Source organism: Ricinus communis, chromosome 10, assembly GCF_019578655.1.
Source record: "Ricinus communis isolate WT05 ecotype wild-type chromosome 10, ASM1957865v1, whole genome shotgun sequence".
Taxonomy (NCBI): domain Eukaryota; kingdom Viridiplantae; phylum Streptophyta; class Magnoliopsida; order Malpighiales; family Euphorbiaceae; genus Ricinus; species Ricinus communis.
In genome coordinates, this window is record NC_063265.1 from 8,784,349 (window position 1) to 8,805,862 (window position 21,514).

Genomic DNA, 21,514 nt, shown 5'->3' on the forward strand with positions numbered 1-21,514 from the left:
AGTTGACTAATGGTAAGTTTTGATTTGGATGTTGGGTTCGAGTCAATTATATTAGGAGAATTACACTTGTTGCGGGTTTTTTGAATAAGTAGACTAAGTACTTGAATAGAAGAATTAATATTTTAGCCTATGATCATGATTACAATTGGATGGAATTAGCACTCTTGAATTGAAAATTTGTTAAGATTGATTTTTATTTACTATTCAGCCTTCATTATTTTCTGCTTATTTATAATTTTAATTCAAACATTCAAAAACTCCCCTTTTATTTTAGTTTGAGAAGCTATCCACATTGGTTCTCTTAGGATTCGACCTGGTTTCACTATTTCTACAAGTTAGTTTAGGAAAATCAGTCATTTATTTTGAAGGGCTTCGACAACCCGTTCACAGCTCCTAGAGGGAATGGTCGAAGGCAAGAAGTTCTTTGGAGGAGATTCAATTGGGTTCGTTGACATTGCATTAGGATGGATTACAGTTTGGTTGGGAACTTTTGAAGAAGTTGGCGCTTTCAAATTATTCGAAAGTGATAAATATCCGTTGTTAGATAAATGGATTCAGAATTTTGTGAAGGAACAAGTCATCAGGGGGACTCTGCCATCAAAAGATGAGTTGATACCCGTTTTTCAGAGTTACGGAATACCAAGAAAATAATGACAATTTTCCTGGACATGAATATGGTGTTGTACCAAGATTAGCAGATGTAAGATTTGATGCTTTGCTAAAAAAATATCAGAATCTCTTTGATGTATGATGTCTAGTCTGAAAGGTGTAACCTCATGGTAGGTCATTATCGGAATCTCCTTAATAATAATCTAATTAAGGTTGTAATTCGTGCACGTGTTTTGAGTCGAAATTTCTAATAGAAATTTTTTTATCTAATTTAATTTCAAATTTTCACTTATATGTTAAAGTAATATAAAATTTATATATATTTATTAGTTTTATGTAATAGAGTATATTAATTAATTATTGTTAAAATGTAAATTCTCATATTTAATTCTCGTTCTCTTATTTAATATAGTGTATCCATTACATATAGTTAAAAAATATAGAAATTTCTTATCTAATCTAAATATATGTTTTCATCTATACAAAACTGATAGATAATTAACATATAATTATTAATTTTATATAATAAAGTATGTGTCAAATATTCAATATCAAAATATAAAATATTCATAGACTCATTCTCTTATTTTTTACGGTCTCTTTTGTAGGTAAAGATTTTCCAACCATTTAACCCTCCTTCCATTAAAATTGTTGTCGGTGATGCTTAAATGACTAAATGGCCCTAATTTTACAGCATTATTAAAATATTTATCTTTTTAAACCATTTTGCTAAACTTGTGGTCGAAAATGAAATATGTTTAATTAATTTATTATATTAATAATTTCAATTTAATAATAAATTATCTTACTAAATATATCAAGTCTATTTACAGTTTGAAAAATATTAAAAAATAAAGTTCATTTTAATTTTAATAATTATTCATTGTCATTTTGTCATTTTGCATATCAATTTTTAATTTATCTTAAATATAATTAATTTAAAATATTAAGAAATGCATTTTTTATCTATATACATATTTATTTAATATATAATTATTTAGTATAATATTAATTTTTACAATTAATTTTAGAATTTTTTTGCCTAGACTTAATATTTATTCCCACTTATACACCAAATCAATAGATGATTGACATATATTCATTAATTTTAAATAATAAAACATGTATAAGTTATTCAATACTAAAGCATCAAATATTTATATATACATATCAGTTTTCTATTACATGTAGTGTATATACACCAAACCTAGATAAAAATCTTCTAAAATTTATTATAGTTTTAAAAGAAATGCTAGTCCTGCTCCTTGGACTCACAAAACATAATGATTGAATGACCAGGATATAAGTTGGGAGAATTTTTTAAAATAATTTAAAATGAGAAATATTATTTTTGTGGTGGAAATTTTTTTAAAAAATTACTTTTTAATTTATTTTTTATATTTAGACGTGGTTTTTTTTTAATTGTTTTTATTACTTTTTTCAGTTATTTTACTGAAAAATAATCAAAAAATAGAAAATCAATCAAAATTATAAATTTAAAATATTAAAAATTATATTTTTTAATATTTTAACTTAATCAAAATAATAAAAAATCATAAATATCATAAAAGAAACCACATATATTTCTTATATTTTTCCTTGATTTGAAGTAGGATGGTAGTCGGGCAGGTATTTTCGGATGTCCGATTCAATCGAACCCTAATAGGATATATTCATATAATAATAAATAATTTTAGAATTTAATTTTACAACTTATATCGGGTTCAGATTTGAACTCGCGGATACATATTACTCGAACCCGATTATATTAAAATTTATTATATTATATTTTTATTATTTAGAACATTATTTTAGATTTTTATAAATTTATATTTAGATTGTATTAATAGAATGAATATCTAATGTTAAATATTTAAATTTGATTAGTTTATATTTTATATTTTATATTTATATTAATTTTTATTAATATATTTTAAAATTTAATTACTGTAAATAGGTTAAATAAAGAATTATTTATTTAATTATCTGAATATTTATATAAATAGGTAAGATATTTGCTATCCATTTAAATATTTATAATACATTTAATAATTATTTAATTTAAATGGATTTTAATTATATTTAAATATTATGAATTTATTTCTATTAAAATTTGAGACGGATTCAGATAATAAAAATAATTTTTTAAATAGATTTAATATGAATTTAAATACGTCTATTTTAATTAGGTTTCAAGTTCGATGGATTCCTAATTTGAGACTACCACGATATAATTTGCGTTTCATTTGAGCTACAAAATGATGTACAAGTTTAACGACTTCACAAACTTAAAGCCCATGGGCGATGAACATAATAAAACCTTACCGCAATAACCCAATTGGATAGGCAAAGAAAAAATCCCAAAGTCCATGAACATAAACCCCATCTTCTCCTCTTAAAACCCTTTCCAACATTCTGTTATGTTCTTCAGTTTCCACTTTCTTCTTTCTCCTCCATAAAACAAAGCTATGGAGTGAGGTTAACTTAGTACCTCAAGTAAAACCCAGTATTTCATGTCCTAGTTTTATTTTTTCTAAAGAAAGATTGATGCGGGCTCTATGCGTCGGCCTCCTTCTCGACTTGCCCGGTGAGTTACTTTATATGCTTTTTTAGCTCTAATTTTGATTTATTTCTTCCTAATTACATATCCGTTCTCTTTTCTTCCTTATTCATAGAACCAAACTCTATTACTTTTCTTGGTTGTGCATATGCAATTGAGTTCTTGGTTACATAATTTGAAAAATTTGAGCATGAATGGAATTATGTCGTTTAGCAGCTTTTAAGATAAAATTGAGGTATTTGGGTTATCAGTTTAAGTAAATGAAGAAATTCTTTCCTTTTTTTTTTTAATTAGCTGTCGAGATATATGAGTAGAATATATGTTCCTTTTTAATAAACTTTATTTTGTGATAATGAATGTGTTACATTAATGTTCTTTTGTTGCCTCTTAATTTCAATTTGTATTCAATTTTGTTTCTTTGGCTTTATTCCTGACATTTTTGTTTCCTTTTTCTAATTTATTTTGGGCCGTGAAGGACTTGTATTTTGCTATAACTTTAGTGTTGGTGCATGTGTTGTGGATTTTAGCAATATAAGAAGATACTCGAGCCAGAGCATAGTGTATCCAACTAGCAAGAATTTCAGTGCGAATACTGAGATCTGTGATATCTTCTCTAAAAGATATTCAAGTCATTCTTGTCGTCCTCTTGAATTTCCAACTGGTGAAACTTCTTCAATTCTGCAGTCAAGGGCTCTCCAGCACTGGTTCAAAAACTGGCAAGAACAACGGAAGCATAAACTGACAGCAAGCACTTTTGGTGGAGCAATTGGCTTTTGGCGTGGCCGAAGAGTCCAGCTTTGGTTAGAGAAACTTGGTGCAATAAAACCATTTTCTGGGAATCTGGCTACTTGTTGGAGCAACATCAAAGAAGAGGAAGCACTTGAAAGATATAAGCTCATTACAGGAAATACTGTTATTTTTCCTAAATTTCAGGTTTATGGTGTGAAGAATTCAGAAGATGATTGGTTAGCAGCTTCACCAGATGGGGTGATTGACAGTTTGGTTTATGGGTTGCCTTCCCGAGGAGTGCTGGAAATAAAATGTCCATTTTTTGATGGAGATATGAGCAAAGCTTCACCTTGGAAGCGGATTCCTCTTTATTATATTCCACAAGCTCAGGGTTTAATGGAAATACTGAATAGGGATTGGATGGATTTCTATGTTTGGACTCCTGTAGGGAGCAGTCTTTTTAGGATATATCGAGATGTACAATACTGGGATACTGTGAAAATGGCACTTTCTGATTTCTGGTGGAAGCACGTTCAACCAGCAAGGGAGATCTGCAGTAAATCTGTGATAACGGATCCCTGTACTCAATTACGCTTATTTAAGCCAGCCCCTAGGCATGAATTATGTAGCCATCTAGTTTATGAAAGTAAACGCGTTGTTGATCACTCCAAGTTATTATTGCGTGAAATTCATGGGCACTTGCAAAACTGATGCAAATAGAGGTCTAAATGCGGGGTCTTAATGTCCACTTGCCCTAGAATGACCTGGCTCAATGCAGGAGTCTGTTGCTTAGTGGCAATTAACTATTCATGAGAGAGACCAGGTGTATGAGGTCCTATAAATACAATGTCTGATTGCAGAATTGTTGACAATCAAGATTGCTGCATGTATATCTTAACTAGAGGGAGGATCGCATACTTATATATTGATTGGCTTCTATATGGAAGAGTTTTACTGAAAAATCCAATTTGTACTTTTTCCTGTGTGGAGATCTCTGTGGGAGAAACAATTAAATATACTCAGCTTGGTTCTGCTCTCTTAACTTGTGTTTTGAGTCAAGATGACTTAATGAATAATACGATCAGATTATAGTACTTAGATCAGCCGCAAGTGAAAGAGTACATATCCTGTTGCATTGGCATGCAATTGGAGCTGAAAGAATGGTTCAACACCACGAGGATGGTCAAAAGCTTCATAAGCTGAGGTATTTGGATATGCTCTGAATAGCTTGCTTAGTACTATTACTTGCAAGTGGTACAATTCTAAATGCTATTAGTCATGAAAATACTTCCTTTCTATTTCTGAGATATCAGGCTGTTCCTGTGAAAAATTTCTCAAGCGTTGCAGCTATGCGAGATGGAGCGCCCTGCTATTACTTCCATAGCAAACTGATAAAGAATACTGTTCTCTCATATGATCCTTAATTTGTGGAACCACATCTGTAGACTTCCATTGAGTTGTTAAGTTTCAATGCGGTCAGATAATATGGTTCATGGAGTTTCGAATTCACTGATATAAGAAATTAAGACTTCTCCAGTGCAATCTTTTGTGCCTTGCCATTACTATTTACTTCTTGTTTGTATGGTACTAGAAGAACTGAGGCACTTTGTGAGCCCATTAAGCAGTATCCCAGGTTAGCTCTGGAACTCGATTGGTATAACTAGTCATTGTCATCCCTTAGACATTGAATCTATCGAGCTGCAAAGCCAGAATGTTTGTTTTGTATATTTATGAAGTATTCCACTTGGAATTCTACGAAACTTTTAGTCACATGTGTAGGCATATTTTGGTGAGATCATTGAAGGCTTTTGTTACTTGATATCCAGATTAACAGTGAAGGCAGTATCATTATTTGAATGTTTCTCCTAATGCACGAAGACTAATCTTAATTAGGCGGGTTGCTAGCCTATAACTAGGTAAAGAAGTTGTGTTAATCTTAATTTTGCAACAAAGAACAACTGATAAGTATGAAATTTTACATGGGGTCGACACCAGCACACTAAAATATATTTAAAAAAAAAACACCAATTAAAAGTTGTGGAATTAAAATGCCGGTCTTCATCATCCATTGCGAAATTAGTATTTTAATATTTGGAGGTATCATCGTAAGAAAAGTCATCTCATGCCCTAGATTGTTAGCCTGCTAGCAAATCCATTTAATGTGACATTATGGGGGAAGACTTTTGACTTTATATTTAACATTCCATTTACAAATTAGCTTTGACCTTGAGAATTTTGAATCAAGTATTCCATTCAGAATCTCAAATTAAAATTCCTGAACTTGGGTGGGCGCTCAACAATTGCCTAACCATTTGCCATTTCTGTACTTGTTTTCTCAATCATGGAGATTTGGTTATTCATCCCCATCTCCCTCGCAGTCTCTATCCTCTTAAAGCTCGTCATCAACCATCTCCTCTCCACCAAGAATTCCACCCACAAACTCCCTCCAGGCCCATCTCCCTTGCCCATCCTTGGCAGCTCTCTATGGCTAACCACAACAGTCTTCGATCTCGAGTCAGCTCTGCGCTCTCTCCACTCTAAATTCGGTCCACTCCTCACTCTCCACATGGGCTCACGCCCCGCCATCTTCATCGCCGACCGCTCCCTCGCCCACGAAGCATTGATCCAGAACAGTTCCATCTTTGCTGACCGCCCTCCAGCTCTCGGAATGGAAAAGATCAACACTAGTGATCAACATACTATCAGCTCTGCTTTCTATGGACCTACGTGGCGCCTTCTAAGGCGAAACCTCACCGCGAAAGTCCTGCATCCTTCCAATATCAAGTCCTACTCGCATACCAGGAAATGGGTTGTGCAAATACTCAAAGATCGTCTTGAATCAGAGTTTAAAGAGAGAGGAAGGATTCAAGTAATGGGTCATTTTCAGTATGCCATGTTTTGCTTGCTGGCCTTTATGTGTTTCGGTGATAATCTTGAAGAAGATCAGATCAGGAAGATTGAGGAGGTCCAGCGTCAATTGTTATTAAATTTTGTTGAATTCAGTGTGTTCAGCTTCTGGCCAAGTGTGACTAAGGTTTTGTTTAGAAAACGATGGGATGAGTACATGCAAATCCGAAAGAATCAAGAAAATGTATTGATTCCTCTGTTAAGATCAAGAAAAGCACAAAGAGATAAAGAAACGGATAGCGTGTTGCCATATGTTGATACATTGATGGATCTTGGACTCCCTGATGAGAAAAGAAAGCTTGAAGAAGAGGAAATAGTTAGTTTATTATCAGAAATTCTCAATGGAGGCACAGAAACTACAGCTACAGCTCTGCAGTGGATCATGGCGAATTTAGTTAAATACCCACATATCCAAGAAAAGCTATACATGGAAATTAGAAGGATAGTCGGAGAAGGAGAGGATTTGATCAAAGAAGATGAATTGCAAAAGATGCCTTTTCTAAAAGCGGTGATTTTAGAAGGTTTAAGACGGCATCCTCCGGCACACATGGTGGTGCCACATGCGGTTACTGAAGATACGGTACTAGACAAATATTTGATACCAAAGAATGGGACTGTGAATTTCATGGTAGCAGAGATGGGGTGGGATTCGAAGGTGTGGAAGGATCCTATGGCGTTTAAGCCAGAGAGGTTTATGGGCAGTGAGTATGAGCATGAAGTGTTTGATATAACCGGGAGTAGGGAGATTAAGATGATGCCGTTTGGATTGGGAAGGAGAATGTGCCCTGGACATGGTTTGGCAATGCTACATTTAGAGTATCTGGTGGCTAATATGGTGTGGAGTCATGAATGGAAAGGAATGGATGGAAACGGTGTTGATCTATCAGAGAAGCTGGAGTTTTCAGTAGTGATGAAGAATCCATTACAGGCTCAGATATCTCCTCGCCGGCGCCATAAGTTAATCATTGACAAGATTTAAGTCTTATACGCCTTTGTTACGTAATTTCGCTTCCTTCCCAAGCATGCTGTGAGTTCTCGAACAACTTATTGATTCTCGAATTTCTTTTGTATGCATATAAGAACTCCTGCCTAGATGATGTATCATCTCACGTGATTGTAGATTTACGTCAAATATTAATGGTTTTCTTATATAAATTAATTGAAATGTTAATAATTTTTATTTAATACATCTTAAAATTCACTTAAATAGTAAATTTGGATCTAAATAAAAATTACTTATCCTTAAAATATTTGAAGATGCTTATACTTTTAAGAATTAGTGAAGCCTAATTGGATAAAATAACTTTCAATTCCAAAAACAAAGGACTTAGCGTTCTGATTTGAACTTCCTATAACCACTCAAGTATAGTAGCATTCCAGGTGGGGGCACTTTATATTTTTCTTTCCATCGATTACGGCATCAAACGCCGTCCAATTAGTACCATCCTGATTGAATAATGGAAAAAAAAAGAAGAAAAGAATTCAATTTGAAGGCACAATAATATTAATTAAATCATATCAATAATAATTAATAGCCAAAGTAAAACAGAAAGTGTATGGGTACACCTGGCTAAGGCTAAGTTCAAATTGTAAACCAAATGGGAAGCCTCCCACTTACATTGAATTGATCAGTGTTCCACTTCTAGATAAACATTATTGAAGTTTCTAAGAAATTAAATAGTGTAATGAATTATATGTTTTTAAGAACTTAACTTTTAACTATTTTTTCTATATATAAACAGTTGTTCGAATTGGGACTAAACCGTTCACAGAACGGTACGTAAACTAAAACCACTGTTTTATGACCTAATATTGGTTCATGGGTCAGCCCCTGAGAGGCCTTGAACCGGCTACGGTTTGGTTAGACTTCTGGTGACGTCCAGACATGGCTGTATCCAGTCCAACGACAGAGACAGTTTGAAAGCAACTCTTTTGCAGTTAAAATATTTAATTAGGAGATAATTCTTGATGGCTGATTAACAAATTTTGTCCAACTTTGACTTACTTTTAGAATGGCTATTAATAAAAATTTAAATAATTTTATTTTAAAGTAATTTATTTAAAAATTTATATGTAAATCTTTCATAAGAAATATAATTTTTCATGACTTATCATTGCCGTTATCAACCGCCGGCCACTACCTAATTAGCAATCTAGTCAGTGATATGTGCATAGCGAGGGAAAAGAAAGTGCAAATAAAAGCTTAAAGTATAGTGATTTATTAGATATCATATTTTATAAATAATGAAATTGATGAACACTTGAAAATTCTATTTCTCACTAATATTACACAAAATTTTGTTTGTGATTTGACTTTTCACATTGGAAATATGAAATTTTATAGCATTTGTAATATATTTATTTAGATTTTAGTAAGTTATATTTTATTTTAAGTATTTACAGTGATCAGTGTGCATACATAATATTATATATTTAAAAATATTGTTATATTTAATATCATGAATGCATTAAAAAAAACATTTAAAAAGTAATTTATAACCTTTTTGCAAAAGTAAATTTATAGCATGAATAGTTGAAGTAGATCTGATTTGTATAATACCCAGAAGTATACCCAATTGCTGCTGAAGCAGACGTTAAAACTGGAACAGTTGCCAGGAATGAACATCACCAGCTAATTGTCCAGTGGCCGCTGTCAATTGTTATCATCTGTAGAGCCCTGCTGATTAACAAAGTTTTGTCTTATAATGTAATATTTCCTGATGATAAATGCATAACTACGGAAATAATAATAATAAACCTCTCTAAACTCATACATTTAAAATCAAACAAGGTTATGTAAGAATTTATAATGTGTCTAAGTAATCATATACGTGCAAACTGAAATATAGTAAAGCGGTAAAAATATTCCAAAATCGATTTTTGAAGGAATTTATAATTAATTTATTATAAAAAAAATAGATCTAAATACTCTAAAATCAATTTTGTGAGAATAAGATTTATAAAATAATAACCAACAATGATAATAAATATGGAATGCAAATGATTTTGAAATTATATAATAAGAGTAGTATTTAATCTCATAACTACTTAGTATTACCCTTGTTAAAAAATAAGTATGATATAATGAGTGTGAGTTGATGTTTTTTTTTTTTACTTACTCAAACTAATGAAATAATTAAAAAAAATTTAGATCAACATAGAATAAAGCAAAGATGATGTTTCTAATGTAACAACCTAAAGATTTTCATTACAATAACAAATACTGATTTGATATGATGGTCAATAATAGAGTTTTGAATACTAAATTCTTTTTAGATTTAATATTTAATTTTATTAATAAAATAATAAAAATTAAATATAAGATAAAATAACACTTTATCATACTATATAAATAAAACAAAATATAGTATAACATATATTTTTTAGAAATTATATATATAAATATTACTATATATAAAGGATTTTTTTTAAAATAAAATTTTAAAAATTTATAACTTATTATAATAGAGAGTTTATTTCTATTTATAACTGGCTCAAATTGAGACTGCAATTTTTTTATTACCATATAAAGATTATTACTATATAAAGTATTATTACAGAGATATTTTATTTTATATCATGTGATTGTCTTTTTTTATCTGAAAAAAGTGTATAGAATCGTCAATCTTGATCTCCATATTCTTAATACTTGGAAAAATGATCAAATACCTCTTTGAATTTGTAACTTAAGGTTAAATAAGTCTAATTTCAATAATTTCAATAAATAGACATAAATTTTATTTAAAGACCAAATAGATCCAAATTTTAACTAAAATTAATGAAATTGAAAGCAACAATGTTAACGAGGATTTAAAAAAGCGATGATGATAGTAAAATAGATGTAATAATTAGTAATTTTGATCTTTTTGATAAAACATAAAAAGTTAAAAAATTAAATTAAAAAATTAAAAATTAATATTTATTTAATTTTTTTATTTAATGAATAAGTATGATAGATATATTCATAATTTTTCTAAAATTTATTTTATCCTTAAATAAAAGTTATAGAATTATTTATTAAAATAACTAAAATCAGACTTATTTAGTCATCAGCTTTATCCCCTAATAATTTGTCCAAGTCAAGATAGTTGTTCTCAATCATCTAAGATCGTGTTCAAAATAATTAAAATGAAACAGAAATCATTTAAACTCCACAAATGTGTGGCGGCTACATAGTCTGTGAATACAAATCTAGAAAAAGATAATTTGTCCTCTACTGATTGGAACCCATAGTTATATAAAGAATTGTTATTAAAATAATAAATTATTATTTATTCAATACAAAATGAAATTAGCTTTTCAAAATTTTATTAAATTAATATAATTATTAACTTAATGAATAAGGGGTCTGTATGTCGAATTTCAGTAAAACAAAAATAAAAAAATAAAAATAGAACACATTTTAGAAAATTGTTGGTTAATCTTTATTTATTGCATAGTTTCATTTGCCACTACTATAAATGTCCACCATTTTTAGCTAATATCTCCACAGAAACTAGTCCCATTAATCATAATAATTTCAAGCTAATTAGAGATGGAGACATGGTTTCTTATCATCCTAGTATCTTTCTTCATCTTTATCTTCCTCAAAGCCCTACTTAACCTTTTCTTTTCTTCCATGAACAAGAAGCCTATCCTCACCCTCCCTCCAGGACCCCTTAGCTTACCTATCATTGGCAACGTTAACGTTCTATGGCTCCTCAAATCCATAGGGGACCTTGTGCCTATCGTTCGCTCCCTTCACGCCAAGTTCGGCCCCATTGTCACCCTGCGCATTGGCCCTCGACCCGCCATCTTCATAGCCGATCGCCACCTTGCTCACCAGGCTTTAATCCAAAAGAGTGCTGTTTTCGCTGATCGCCCTGTTTCTCATGCTCTTAACACAATTATCAGTGGCAATCAGCATAATATCAACCAGGGCTTTTTCGGCCCGACTTGGCGCATCCTTCGCCGCAACCTCAATTCTGAAATCCTCCAATCTTCGCGGGTGAAGTCATACTCCCATGCTCGAAAATGGGCTCTTACAAATCTCCTTAATTGCTTTGAAATGCAGTCAAAATCTGGAGATTATATTCGTGTAATTGATCATGTTCGCTATGCTGTGTTCAGCCTGTTACTCTTCATGTGTTTTGGCGAGAAATTTGAACGAGAAAAGATTGAAGAAATTCAAAGAGTTGTAATTGGAATGTATGATACAAAATTCAATATACTCAACTTCTGGCCAAGATTTTCAAGAATCATGTATAGTAAGCTGTGGTCAGAGTTCTTGCAGCTTCAAAAGAAGCAAGAAGATTTATTCATTCCTTTAATGAAATCAAGAAAGAAGTTGAAAGAAGAGAGATTGAGCAAGACCGATCACAACAAGAAAAATGATGACTATGTCTTATCATATGTTGACACTATTGTGGATCTTCAGCTTCCCCACGAGAAGAGGAAGCTAAGCGACATTGAAATGGTCGCTTTATGCAATGAGTTTCTATTTGGAGGATCAGACACTACTGGCAATGTCATTCAATGGATAATGGCGAATTTGGTGATGTACCAACATATTCAAGAGAAGTTATTTGTGGAGATTAAAGGAGTTGTCGGTGATGCAGAGAAGGAGATAAAAGAAGATGATTTGCAGAAGATGCCATATCTAAAAGCTGTAGTTTTAGAAGGGCTAAGAAGGCACCCACCAACACATTTCTTGTTGCCACATGCGGTGACTGAAGACGTGATGTTGGGTGGATATTTAGTGCCCAAAAAGGGGTCTGTAAATTTCATGGTAGCAGATATCGGGTGGGATCCAAAGGTATGGGAGGATCCAATGGTGTTTAACCCTGAGAGATTCATTGGTGGAGAAGCGTTTGATATAGCGGGAATCAAGGAGATTAAGATGATGCCATTTGGAGCAGGAAGGAGGATGTGCCCTGGATATGGATTGGCTTTACTTCATTTGGAGTATTTTGTGGCCAATTTGGTTTGGAATTTTGAGTGGAAGGCTGTTGATGGAAATGATATTGACTTGTCACAGAAGCAAGAGGTTACAATGGTGATGAAGAATCCATTGGAGGTTCGCATATCTCCTAGGTTAAGCAGTATAATATAAGGGGAAGTAAAAATTGCGGTCTGCAATTGTTTATTAAGTATAAAACAAGTTCTCATACTTCAGTAGATTAATAAGACGAGGGAAACTTCTTGTTTGTTCGTTCGACAGTAAAAATGATTATCGCTATTTTGATGCCTTATTTCTTTATTTTTAAATTATATTATTATTTCATAATCATAATATATACAAAAATACCAATAAAAAGATTATATAAATTTGCTGAAGATGGTGAAAATGAAGGTTAATTTTGTTATTTTTCTTAATTGAATATAACGTCTGACAATCTGAAAACCTAATAGGAAAAATATAAAGAGATATTCATATTATATTTTTTACTATTTGAATAATAACGAATTTAGTTCAAATAAAATTACAGTTTAATTTTAAATTTATTAAATTAGAAAACTAATGATAAAAACTGAATGTAATAGCAGCAATAATTAATTTAATTAGTAAGATTTACGTGCAAATATTTGCGAGACGTTGAGGAAGATTTTGTTTTCAATTTTTGAAGTTAATTATTGTTATTAGTGAAGATAATTGTTGTTACTGCTGTTATTAAAGATAATATGGATATTAAATATCATATATTAGTATTTTATTGAAAGATAAGTCACATCAAACGAATTTGAGTGCGAAATTTCACTTATTTTAGTTCGCCATTGCTATACCAACACATCAACGAGTGCTCACTTAATCCTCAAAGACAAAAGTTTTATATCTTTTTCCTAATTTGACATTTTTGCACAAGTTCCTGGGTCCAAGTTGAATCTTTAAGTTGCCCATCCAATAGCAACCATTAGTGACGACATCTCCTTTGACATTAGCAATCAAAAAATTAAAGAAACGTACCCCATCATGATTAATTTACCTATGGATATACTGAAATATACAATTCAGTATATTCGAGAGGCCGAGAAGACGCGCAACTGGAGAACATCATAACGCATTAATTCCGAGTAGGAAAGCTTTCCCTTCCAGGTGACCTTAAAATCAACCTCAAATCCCTCAAAGAATATAATCCTATTTCCCATTATCAAATCCACTGACAACAAAAGAAGAAAAAAATGGAAACCTGGTTCCTCATCATCGTCACTCTCTGCATCTCTTCTCTCATCAAATCCCTTTTCAATCTTTTTTTTCAATCCAAGAAGCAGAGCCTCCCTCCAGGTCCTGTTAAGTTCCCCATCATAGGCAACGTTCTATGGCTTCGAAAATCCTTCTTCGAGCTCGAATCAATCATCCGCTCTCTCCACAAAGAACTGGGCCCTATGATCACTCTCCACATCGGTTCCCGCCCCAACATCTTCATCGCTGATCGCTCTCTTGCCCATCAAGCCTTAGTCCGAAACGGAACAGTTTTTGCTAATCGACCGCGAGCTCCTGCTACTACTAAAATTACTACTCACAATCAACATAGTGTCAATTCCGCCTTTTATGGTCCTACTTGGCGTCTCCTTCGCAGGAATCTTACGTCCGAAATCCTCCATCCTTCGCGGGTTAAGTCTTACTCTCATGCGCGCAAATGGGTGCTCGAAATCCTCCTCAATCGCTTTGAATCGCAGTCCAAATCTGGGGACCCTGTTCTTGTTGTAGATAATTTTCAATACGCCATGTTTTGTTTATTAGTGCTTATGTGTTTTGGAGACAAGCTAGATCAAAAACAGATTGAGGAAATAGAGAGAGTAGAGCGTACAGGGCTTCTGAGTATTCGTAGATTCGATAAGCTTAATTTCATGCCACGGTTGACAAAGATTGTGTTTAGGAAACGATGGTCCGAGTTCTTGCAGCTACAAAAGGACCGAGAAGAGGTTTTGATCCCGTTGATAAGAGCAAGAAAGAAGGTGAATGAAGAGATAAAAAGCAAGAATTGCAATAATGAGTTTGTCTTATCTTATGTTGACACCTTGTTTGATCTACAACTTCCTGACGAGAAAAGAAAGCTTAGAGAGAAGGAAATGGTTGCTTTATGCAACGAGTTTCTGAATGCCGGCACGGATACTACTTCCACTGCCCTGCAATGGGTCATGGCAAATTTGGTCAAATACCCATATATTCAAGAAAAGCTTTTTATGGAGATTAAAAGTGTTGTTGCTGATGGAGAAGAAGAAGTAAAAGAAGATGATTTGCAAAAGATGTCATATTTGAAAGCTGTAATTTTAGAAGGTCTAAGGAGGCACCCGCCAACTCATTTTGTGTTGCCACATGCTGTGACTGAAGATGTAGTTTTGGGTAAATATTTAGTACCCAAAAATGCCAATATAAACTTCATGGTAGCAGAAATGGGTTGGGATCCGGAGGTGTGGGAGGAGCCCATGGCATTTAAGCCTGAAAGATTTATGGGCAGTGATAGTAATGGAGAAGTGTTTGATATAACTGGAAGCAGGGAAATTAAGATGATGCCATTTGGTGTAGGAAGGAGGATTTGCCCAGGATACGGATTGGCATTACTTCATTTGGAGTATTTTGTGGCTAATTTAGTTTGGAATTTCCAGTGGAAAGCTATTGATGGAGATGATATTGATCTGTCCGAGAAGCAACAATTCACAATTGTGATGAAGAATCCATTGCAGGCTCACATTTCTCCCAGGTTCAAAAGAAATAATCATAATATCTAGTGGTTTACTTGTGTTCCCTGTGTAATTCCTGTTGGAATTGAAAAATTAGTTTTCAGTCTAATTGTTTCAAAAGTTTTAGTACAGCAAGGTGATATTATATGTTTTCTGCTTGTGGATTGGTACATAAGGATGTCAATGAAAATAAATTAGAAAGTAAACTTTTGCAAATGGAGAATTTGGTATATAATTGATCCAAAGATTTTCTTCCAAAAACAGAGATAATGAGATTTTCACTTGCTAGTTCAGTTTACTCTTTGCAGGAATCTTGAAAACAAATCTAAAAGATGTTTATATGTAATCGCAGGATCAAGCATTCTTTAGTGAGAATTTTGATTTTGTTCAGAAGATTAGAGGTGTAGACCACTAGACCCAAATGTTATTTCGAATGTCATGATTCATACAGGATGGAAGTGTGCCTGAGGATTGGAATGTTCATTTACTTGGAACAGTTGAATAACAAAGTTCTTTTTTAGTTGTTCTATAGACCCTTTCAAAGTTTTTCTATACATCACGTATCATTCAATCTAAGTAAGAGTTACAAAAGTAAACTCTTCACTAGAACATTATAGGCTTAATTACCTCTTAATTTTTAACTTTTAACAACTATTTTATACTATCAAGTTTAAATCCGGTGATTTATACTAATGTGTGATTTTAACTTTTTTTAAAAATTAGAATAAATCAGCAATCAATGCTACCTCATTCTATTTTAAATTCAAACACATATAAATTGAACCATGAAGGTTTAGCACTCAGGAGAGTGAATTTCCCTGTTGAGAAGTAGAATCAGGGAATGCAGCATCAAAAGTAAAATGCCTCTTCAACCTAAGATAATCATTCTCATGAACAATCTCAGTCAGATAAACATCTTTTCCTTCTGGCCAAGTCTCACAACCACCGAAATTCGACTTCCACCATCATCATTTTTCTCTGAAACGGCCTCCAATTTTTCCACTTGTTGCACCTAAGAAACCCTCTTGGTTTTGATTTGTGCCACTGAACTTCCCATTGAAAGCTTCCTTGCAACTGTATTTAAAACATTAGCCTTTCTTAAACCTGTAGAGAACCTAATAACACGACCTGGACCCATCACAAAATTCTCCTTAGGTGGTTGTGGTAACACAAAAGTTCCTGTGACTATGGAATTAGGCTTCGCATTAGGCAATGTAGTCGTGCAGGCACTCTATTCTCTCTCATTACATTATCTTGCTCTGAATTCTTTCTAGGGAATAGGGACAAGTATAAAAAGGGTCTCTAGTTTTTATTTGTGATGAAAAACTACTTTGTGACATATTCTCTTAATAAATTATTATTTATTGACTCTAATCTAGTTTCATATTTTTACAATTTCGTATCCTGTATTTTTTATAATATTTTTTATTTTATGTGTTATATTTTTTGATTCTTAGAACTAAATTAAATTAATAATATAAATTTTTTATAAGGTATTTCTCAAATTAAATTAAATTTTAATACAAGAATTATTTTGAAGCAATTAACTAATTATTTTGGACTTAAAATAAATGATAGCAATATATTTTTATAATTTATATTTAAATTAAAAGATGAATTTTAAATAATTTTTAAGTTTATTTATGAATATTTAAGTATATAAGTATGTAATATTATTATAGAAGTATTTATTATCGATAATTCATCTTATATTAGTATCAATTCATAAAATATTAATCCTATAAATTGATTGATATTATGTAAGAGGCAAATAAAATAAAACATAAGGTATGAAAATGTTACAAAACCATAAAATATGAAATTATAAAAATATAAAATCACATTAAAGCCAATAAACAGCGTTAGTATATTTGACACTAATTTATTTATAAATAAATTAAGATAACTTTTTGTCACAAAATAAACCAGATATTTAATTTTATAAATGAATGAAACAATGATATAATTTTTCTTATATACTTTATCCCTTCTCTTTATTTTATTTAAGATCATTCTCTCTTCTCTTCCAAAAATTAACAAGATCCATACTTGGTGTGTCATCGCTTCATTTCAGGTTTAGGAAACTGGTTCCTATAAGCACAAGAAGCTCTTTGTTGCTGTTCATTTAACAGAGTTAAAGCTTTCATCTTTTCTATCAAGCCATGAAATGGGTTTCTCATTGGTGAACATTAATATTATTATGGGCCTCTTACTGATCTGATCTTCTGGTTCTTTCATATCCTTTTTGTGCCATTTTATTCACGGTTGTTTTGGGACTTGGTTGATACTGGCTTTTTATAGTTATCTCCCTGTTCAAACATACCCAGATGGTTTTTCTCTGACTCAGTTCAATAAAATATATGGTTAATTACTTTAAATTCTCTGATTTTTTCTGGTTTTTAATAATTAATTATAATATCCTTTTCATTTGATGAAATTAATTGTTATCTCATTCTTCAGATTTTTCTATTAATCAGTCTTATTTTTATCTAAAATCTTGTAAATAGAAAACTCTTAACATCCTTGAATTTTATTAAACCACACTAATAGGTCCTTCTGTTCTTAATAATTAATTTTAACATCTTTCTGATTTTGATGCTAATATAATTAATTCAAATTTATAATTTAAATAATAATTTAAATTTTATAAAAGAGATATTAGTCATTTTTATATTTGAAAATTTATTAGCCATTTCAATATTTAAAATTTAATTTATAACTTATTAAAAGAATATTAAAAAATTAAAATTTGTCCTAAAATACTTTAATTAATTATATAAATACCTTACATAAAATTGTATAAAAAATATGAATGAATATTATATTCTATTCTTTAGATATATAAATAAATTCTACAAAACATTTAGTAAGGATAAATTAATATTTTAATTTTAGATAATATTTACTTATTGACTGAAAGATGTAACGTAATAAAACGAGAGGATATTAAAATCAATTATTGAAATTATAAGAATTTACTAATATAATTTGATAAAACTTAAGAATGTTAAAATATTTAAGAGTATTTTTAGAATTTTTATTTATAGTTAACATCTATTTTTGACATAATAGTTTTATAGTTTAAAGAAATAAAGATTATGGATAATTATTGAAAATAAAAAGACGTATAAATATAATATAATAAAACTCGTGAAGATTAAAATAATAAAGCATGCTCGTTATAAGAAATTAAAAAAAGGGTTATACTTAGAGGATGAAGGAATTGATACTCAATTATTTTATCAGTTGGAAGGTTGTAAATTGATACCTAATTAGTTCCCACGCCTAAAGCAATGTCCAATATAATAAGAATCTGATAATCTTACTTATTAGTGTTATATCATACATTTCCTATCTCATAAACCAATATTTCTTTTTTTCTTCTACACAGACATTCACATCTCTGTGTTGCACGTTATTTATTTTCTTAATGATTGATTGATGATCAATGTATAATGTATAATTTATAAGATATGAATCTTCATTTTCATTCAAACTAAATATTTCTTAATTCTATTTTAAATCAGTTTCAAAAGAATTTCTTGTTATAGAAAATTATATTAATTAAGATAATTTATGGATCGATTTAAATAATTGTATCATTTAAATATATGTACATTGACACCAAAAATATAAATATGTATATTCTGGTTGATAGTTGTATTAAATTATTATGTTAAGTTAGTTTTCAATCTAACAAATATTGAAAACTTTTGCCTATTTATTCAAATTAAATTGATTTAGATACCCAGCTAAATAGCTCAGATTAAGTGAGAGTTCTCGTTATCAGCAGAAACCTTTGTGATATAGAACCAAAGCTAAGCTAGCATTAGCTGCAAACCAAAAATGGAGATTGAAAAAATTTCTGAAAGATTCATTAAACCCTCTTCCCCAACACCTCCTCATCTTAAAACCTACAAGATTTCTCTAATAGATCAGTTTCTAATGTATGGTATCGACATCCCCATGCTCTTCTTCTATTCCAACCAACCTGCCAATCCCATTGCCATTGATGATTTCATCTCAAAGAGATCACAATTGCTGAAGCAATCTTTGTCCGAAACCTTAATACATTATTACCCACTTGCAGGAAGAATTAAAGACCACCTTTCTGTTGATTGTAACGATGAAGGTGTATGTTACGTGGAGGCCCAAGCTAATATTACTTTATCTGGATATTTTAGCCAACCTGATTATCTCACTTTAATGGACAGCTTGTTGCCAAGACAGGTCAGTTGCTCTGCATCATCCCCCGGATCATATGTTGTCACGATTCAGGTAACCACCTTTGTATGTGGTAGCATCACTATTGGTCTGTTTGGTGCACACATGATCATGGACGCAGCCGGGTTGATTTCGTTTGTGAAAGCTTGGGCTGCCACTCTGTGCAACTCTAGAAAAGAAACCGCAACTCCCAGTTTTCACGGAGCATCTATTTTTCCACCATATGATGCATTCCCGAGAGATGCAACTATGGCATCTTTTGATGAACCCTTTCTCAAAACAGGGAAGCTTGCTGCAAGGACGTTTGTGTTTGACGCGTCGACTATTTCCAATCTCAAGGCCCAAGCTACCAATTCAAGCGTGGAAAACCCAACACGGATTGAGGTGGTTTCTTCATTTCTTTTTGAATGCATCTCGGCTGTCCTCAGGGCAAAGTCAGGTACTGATAAGCCATTTGCATTCACGTTTCTTGTGAGTTGGAAGCGAAAAGCTATACCACCACTGCCAGAAAACTTATTTGGAAACTTTATTTGGATGGCCTCTGGTCTATCCTCCCCTGAGCAAACTAAACTATCTAGTTTAGTGTGCAAAGTGAGGGAAACAATAAGTAAAATTGGCACTGATTTTGTTAAGGATATACGAAGTGAATCAAGTGATGGAGCATTCTCAATGCTTTCTGAGACGATCACAGGTACTCGTAGAAAATTTACCAGCTCAACACTTACCAATGGCGTGAATTTTGTCATGGCTAGTAGTTTGTGTAACTTGGGCCTATATGATGTTGATTTTGGATGGGGAAAGCCATTGTGGGTTACTTGCGTTGACGTACCGGTTAATTCCTCTTCTGCTGATCATGAGTTCTTGAATTCTGTGGCTTTTATGGATTCAAGAACGGGGAAAGGAATTGAAGCATGGGTATTCATGGATGAAGAAGACTTAGTTTTACTGGAGAAATATGAAAAGCTCCTTGCATATGCTTCCGCTACCCCAAATCCTCTGAAACCAGACTTGCACGTTTCTCATTCATGAACGAGAAAGATCTGGACTTTCTGGTATATGTTTTCCCTCAATTCAGAACTCCTCTATGTATTTCTCAGAGTTAGTGTCTGGAACTGAATAATCATCTGCTGCCGAGGTCTCCAGCGTTTCGTGCTGCTTTGCGGTGGTACAGTATTTCTTTGGATGTCTGATGGTGTTTTATTTTCTGTGTTTGGTTTTTCTCCTTTCCCCTGATGTTAATTGATTCAGTATAATGTTTTGTATTGAAATAAATTATGGCCTCGTTATTCTGCAATCATAGATTCATCATTTTGATTAAATATCAAATTAATCAACTGATATATTTGGTTTATTAACAACAATCCATAAATTTGATGAGTAATTTTTAAATTAATCCTTAATTGTGAAAACTATTAAATTAAAATTATGAATATGAAATATTGTTTATTAAAAACATAGGTTTACAACTGAATGATATAAACACAACCATATAAAGTACTTATTTAATTATTTAACTCTTTACGTAATATTATAAAAGAAAAAAAATATATAAGTTTCAGTTGCAAATGTAAAGGCTAATAATTTTAGTTAATTTTTAATATAACTCTATTAATATTAGTTGCATTTTATTTATACATAATAAATTAGTTTCACAATGCACTAACATTATGTGCAAGTAATTAAGAATTAAAAGAATCTTTGAGATATTAAAAATTTGAGATAATATAGTTTCATTATTTAACAACTTTAAATATATAATTCTTTTCAGACAAAAATAGGCACGTGATTACAAATTAAGACAGAAAAATATATTTTACTGTTAAA

At 31.6% G+C, this 21,514-nt stretch overlaps 5 protein-coding genes across 6 annotated transcripts; all 5 read left to right on the top strand.

Moving 5' to 3' along the window:
* Positions 1 to 2,942: 2,942 nt before the first annotated feature.
* LOC8284301 lies at positions 2,943 to 5,723 on the top strand. Of its 2 annotated transcripts, none has more exons than XM_025158216.2 (2): positions 2,943 to 3,196; positions 3,645 to 5,723. In XM_025158216.2, exons 1-2 carry the CDS (start codon positions 3,157 to 3,159, stop codon positions 4,607 to 4,609), a joined length of 1,005 nt encoding a protein of 334 aa, XP_025013984.2. In that variant the 5' UTR covers positions 2,943 to 3,156; the 3' UTR covers positions 4,610 to 5,723. The 2 variants fall into 2 exon arrangements, with proteins under 2 accessions (XP_025013984.2, XP_015577726.2); XM_015722240.3 differs by having other exon boundaries at positions 2,945 to 3,196; positions 3,697 to 5,723.
* A 311-nt stretch (positions 5,724 to 6,034) lies between these two features.
* Positions 6,035 to 8,265, top strand: LOC8284300 (cytochrome P450 89A2). The gene has a single exon (XM_002523996.4). The coding sequence runs from the start codon at positions 6,240 to 6,242 to the stop codon at positions 7,782 to 7,784; it is 1,545 nt and encodes a 514-aa protein (XP_002524042.2). The 5' UTR covers positions 6,035 to 6,239; the 3' UTR covers positions 7,785 to 8,265.
* A 2,998-nt stretch (positions 8,266 to 11,263) lies between these two features.
* LOC8284299 (cytochrome P450 89A2) lies at positions 11,264 to 13,035 on the top strand. The gene has a single exon (XM_002523995.4). It carries the CDS (start codon positions 11,340 to 11,342, stop codon positions 12,894 to 12,896), a length of 1,557 nt encoding a protein of 518 aa, XP_002524041.2. The 5' UTR covers positions 11,264 to 11,339; the 3' UTR covers positions 12,897 to 13,035.
* A 699-nt stretch (positions 13,036 to 13,734) lies between these two features.
* LOC8284298 (cytochrome P450 89A2) lies at positions 13,735 to 15,682 on the top strand. The gene has a single exon (XM_002523994.4). It carries the CDS (start codon positions 13,964 to 13,966, stop codon positions 15,512 to 15,514), a length of 1,551 nt encoding a protein of 516 aa, XP_002524040.1. The 5' UTR covers positions 13,735 to 13,963; the 3' UTR covers positions 15,515 to 15,682.
* Positions 15,683 to 19,218: 3,536 nt separating this feature from the next.
* LOC112535583 (vinorine synthase) lies at positions 19,219 to 20,984 on the top strand. Its single transcript, XM_025158222.2, has one exon. The coding sequence runs from the start codon at positions 19,313 to 19,315 to the stop codon at positions 20,717 to 20,719; it is 1,407 nt and encodes a 468-aa protein (XP_025013990.1). The 5' UTR covers positions 19,219 to 19,312; the 3' UTR covers positions 20,720 to 20,984.
* Positions 20,985 to 21,514: the final 530 nt, after the last annotated feature.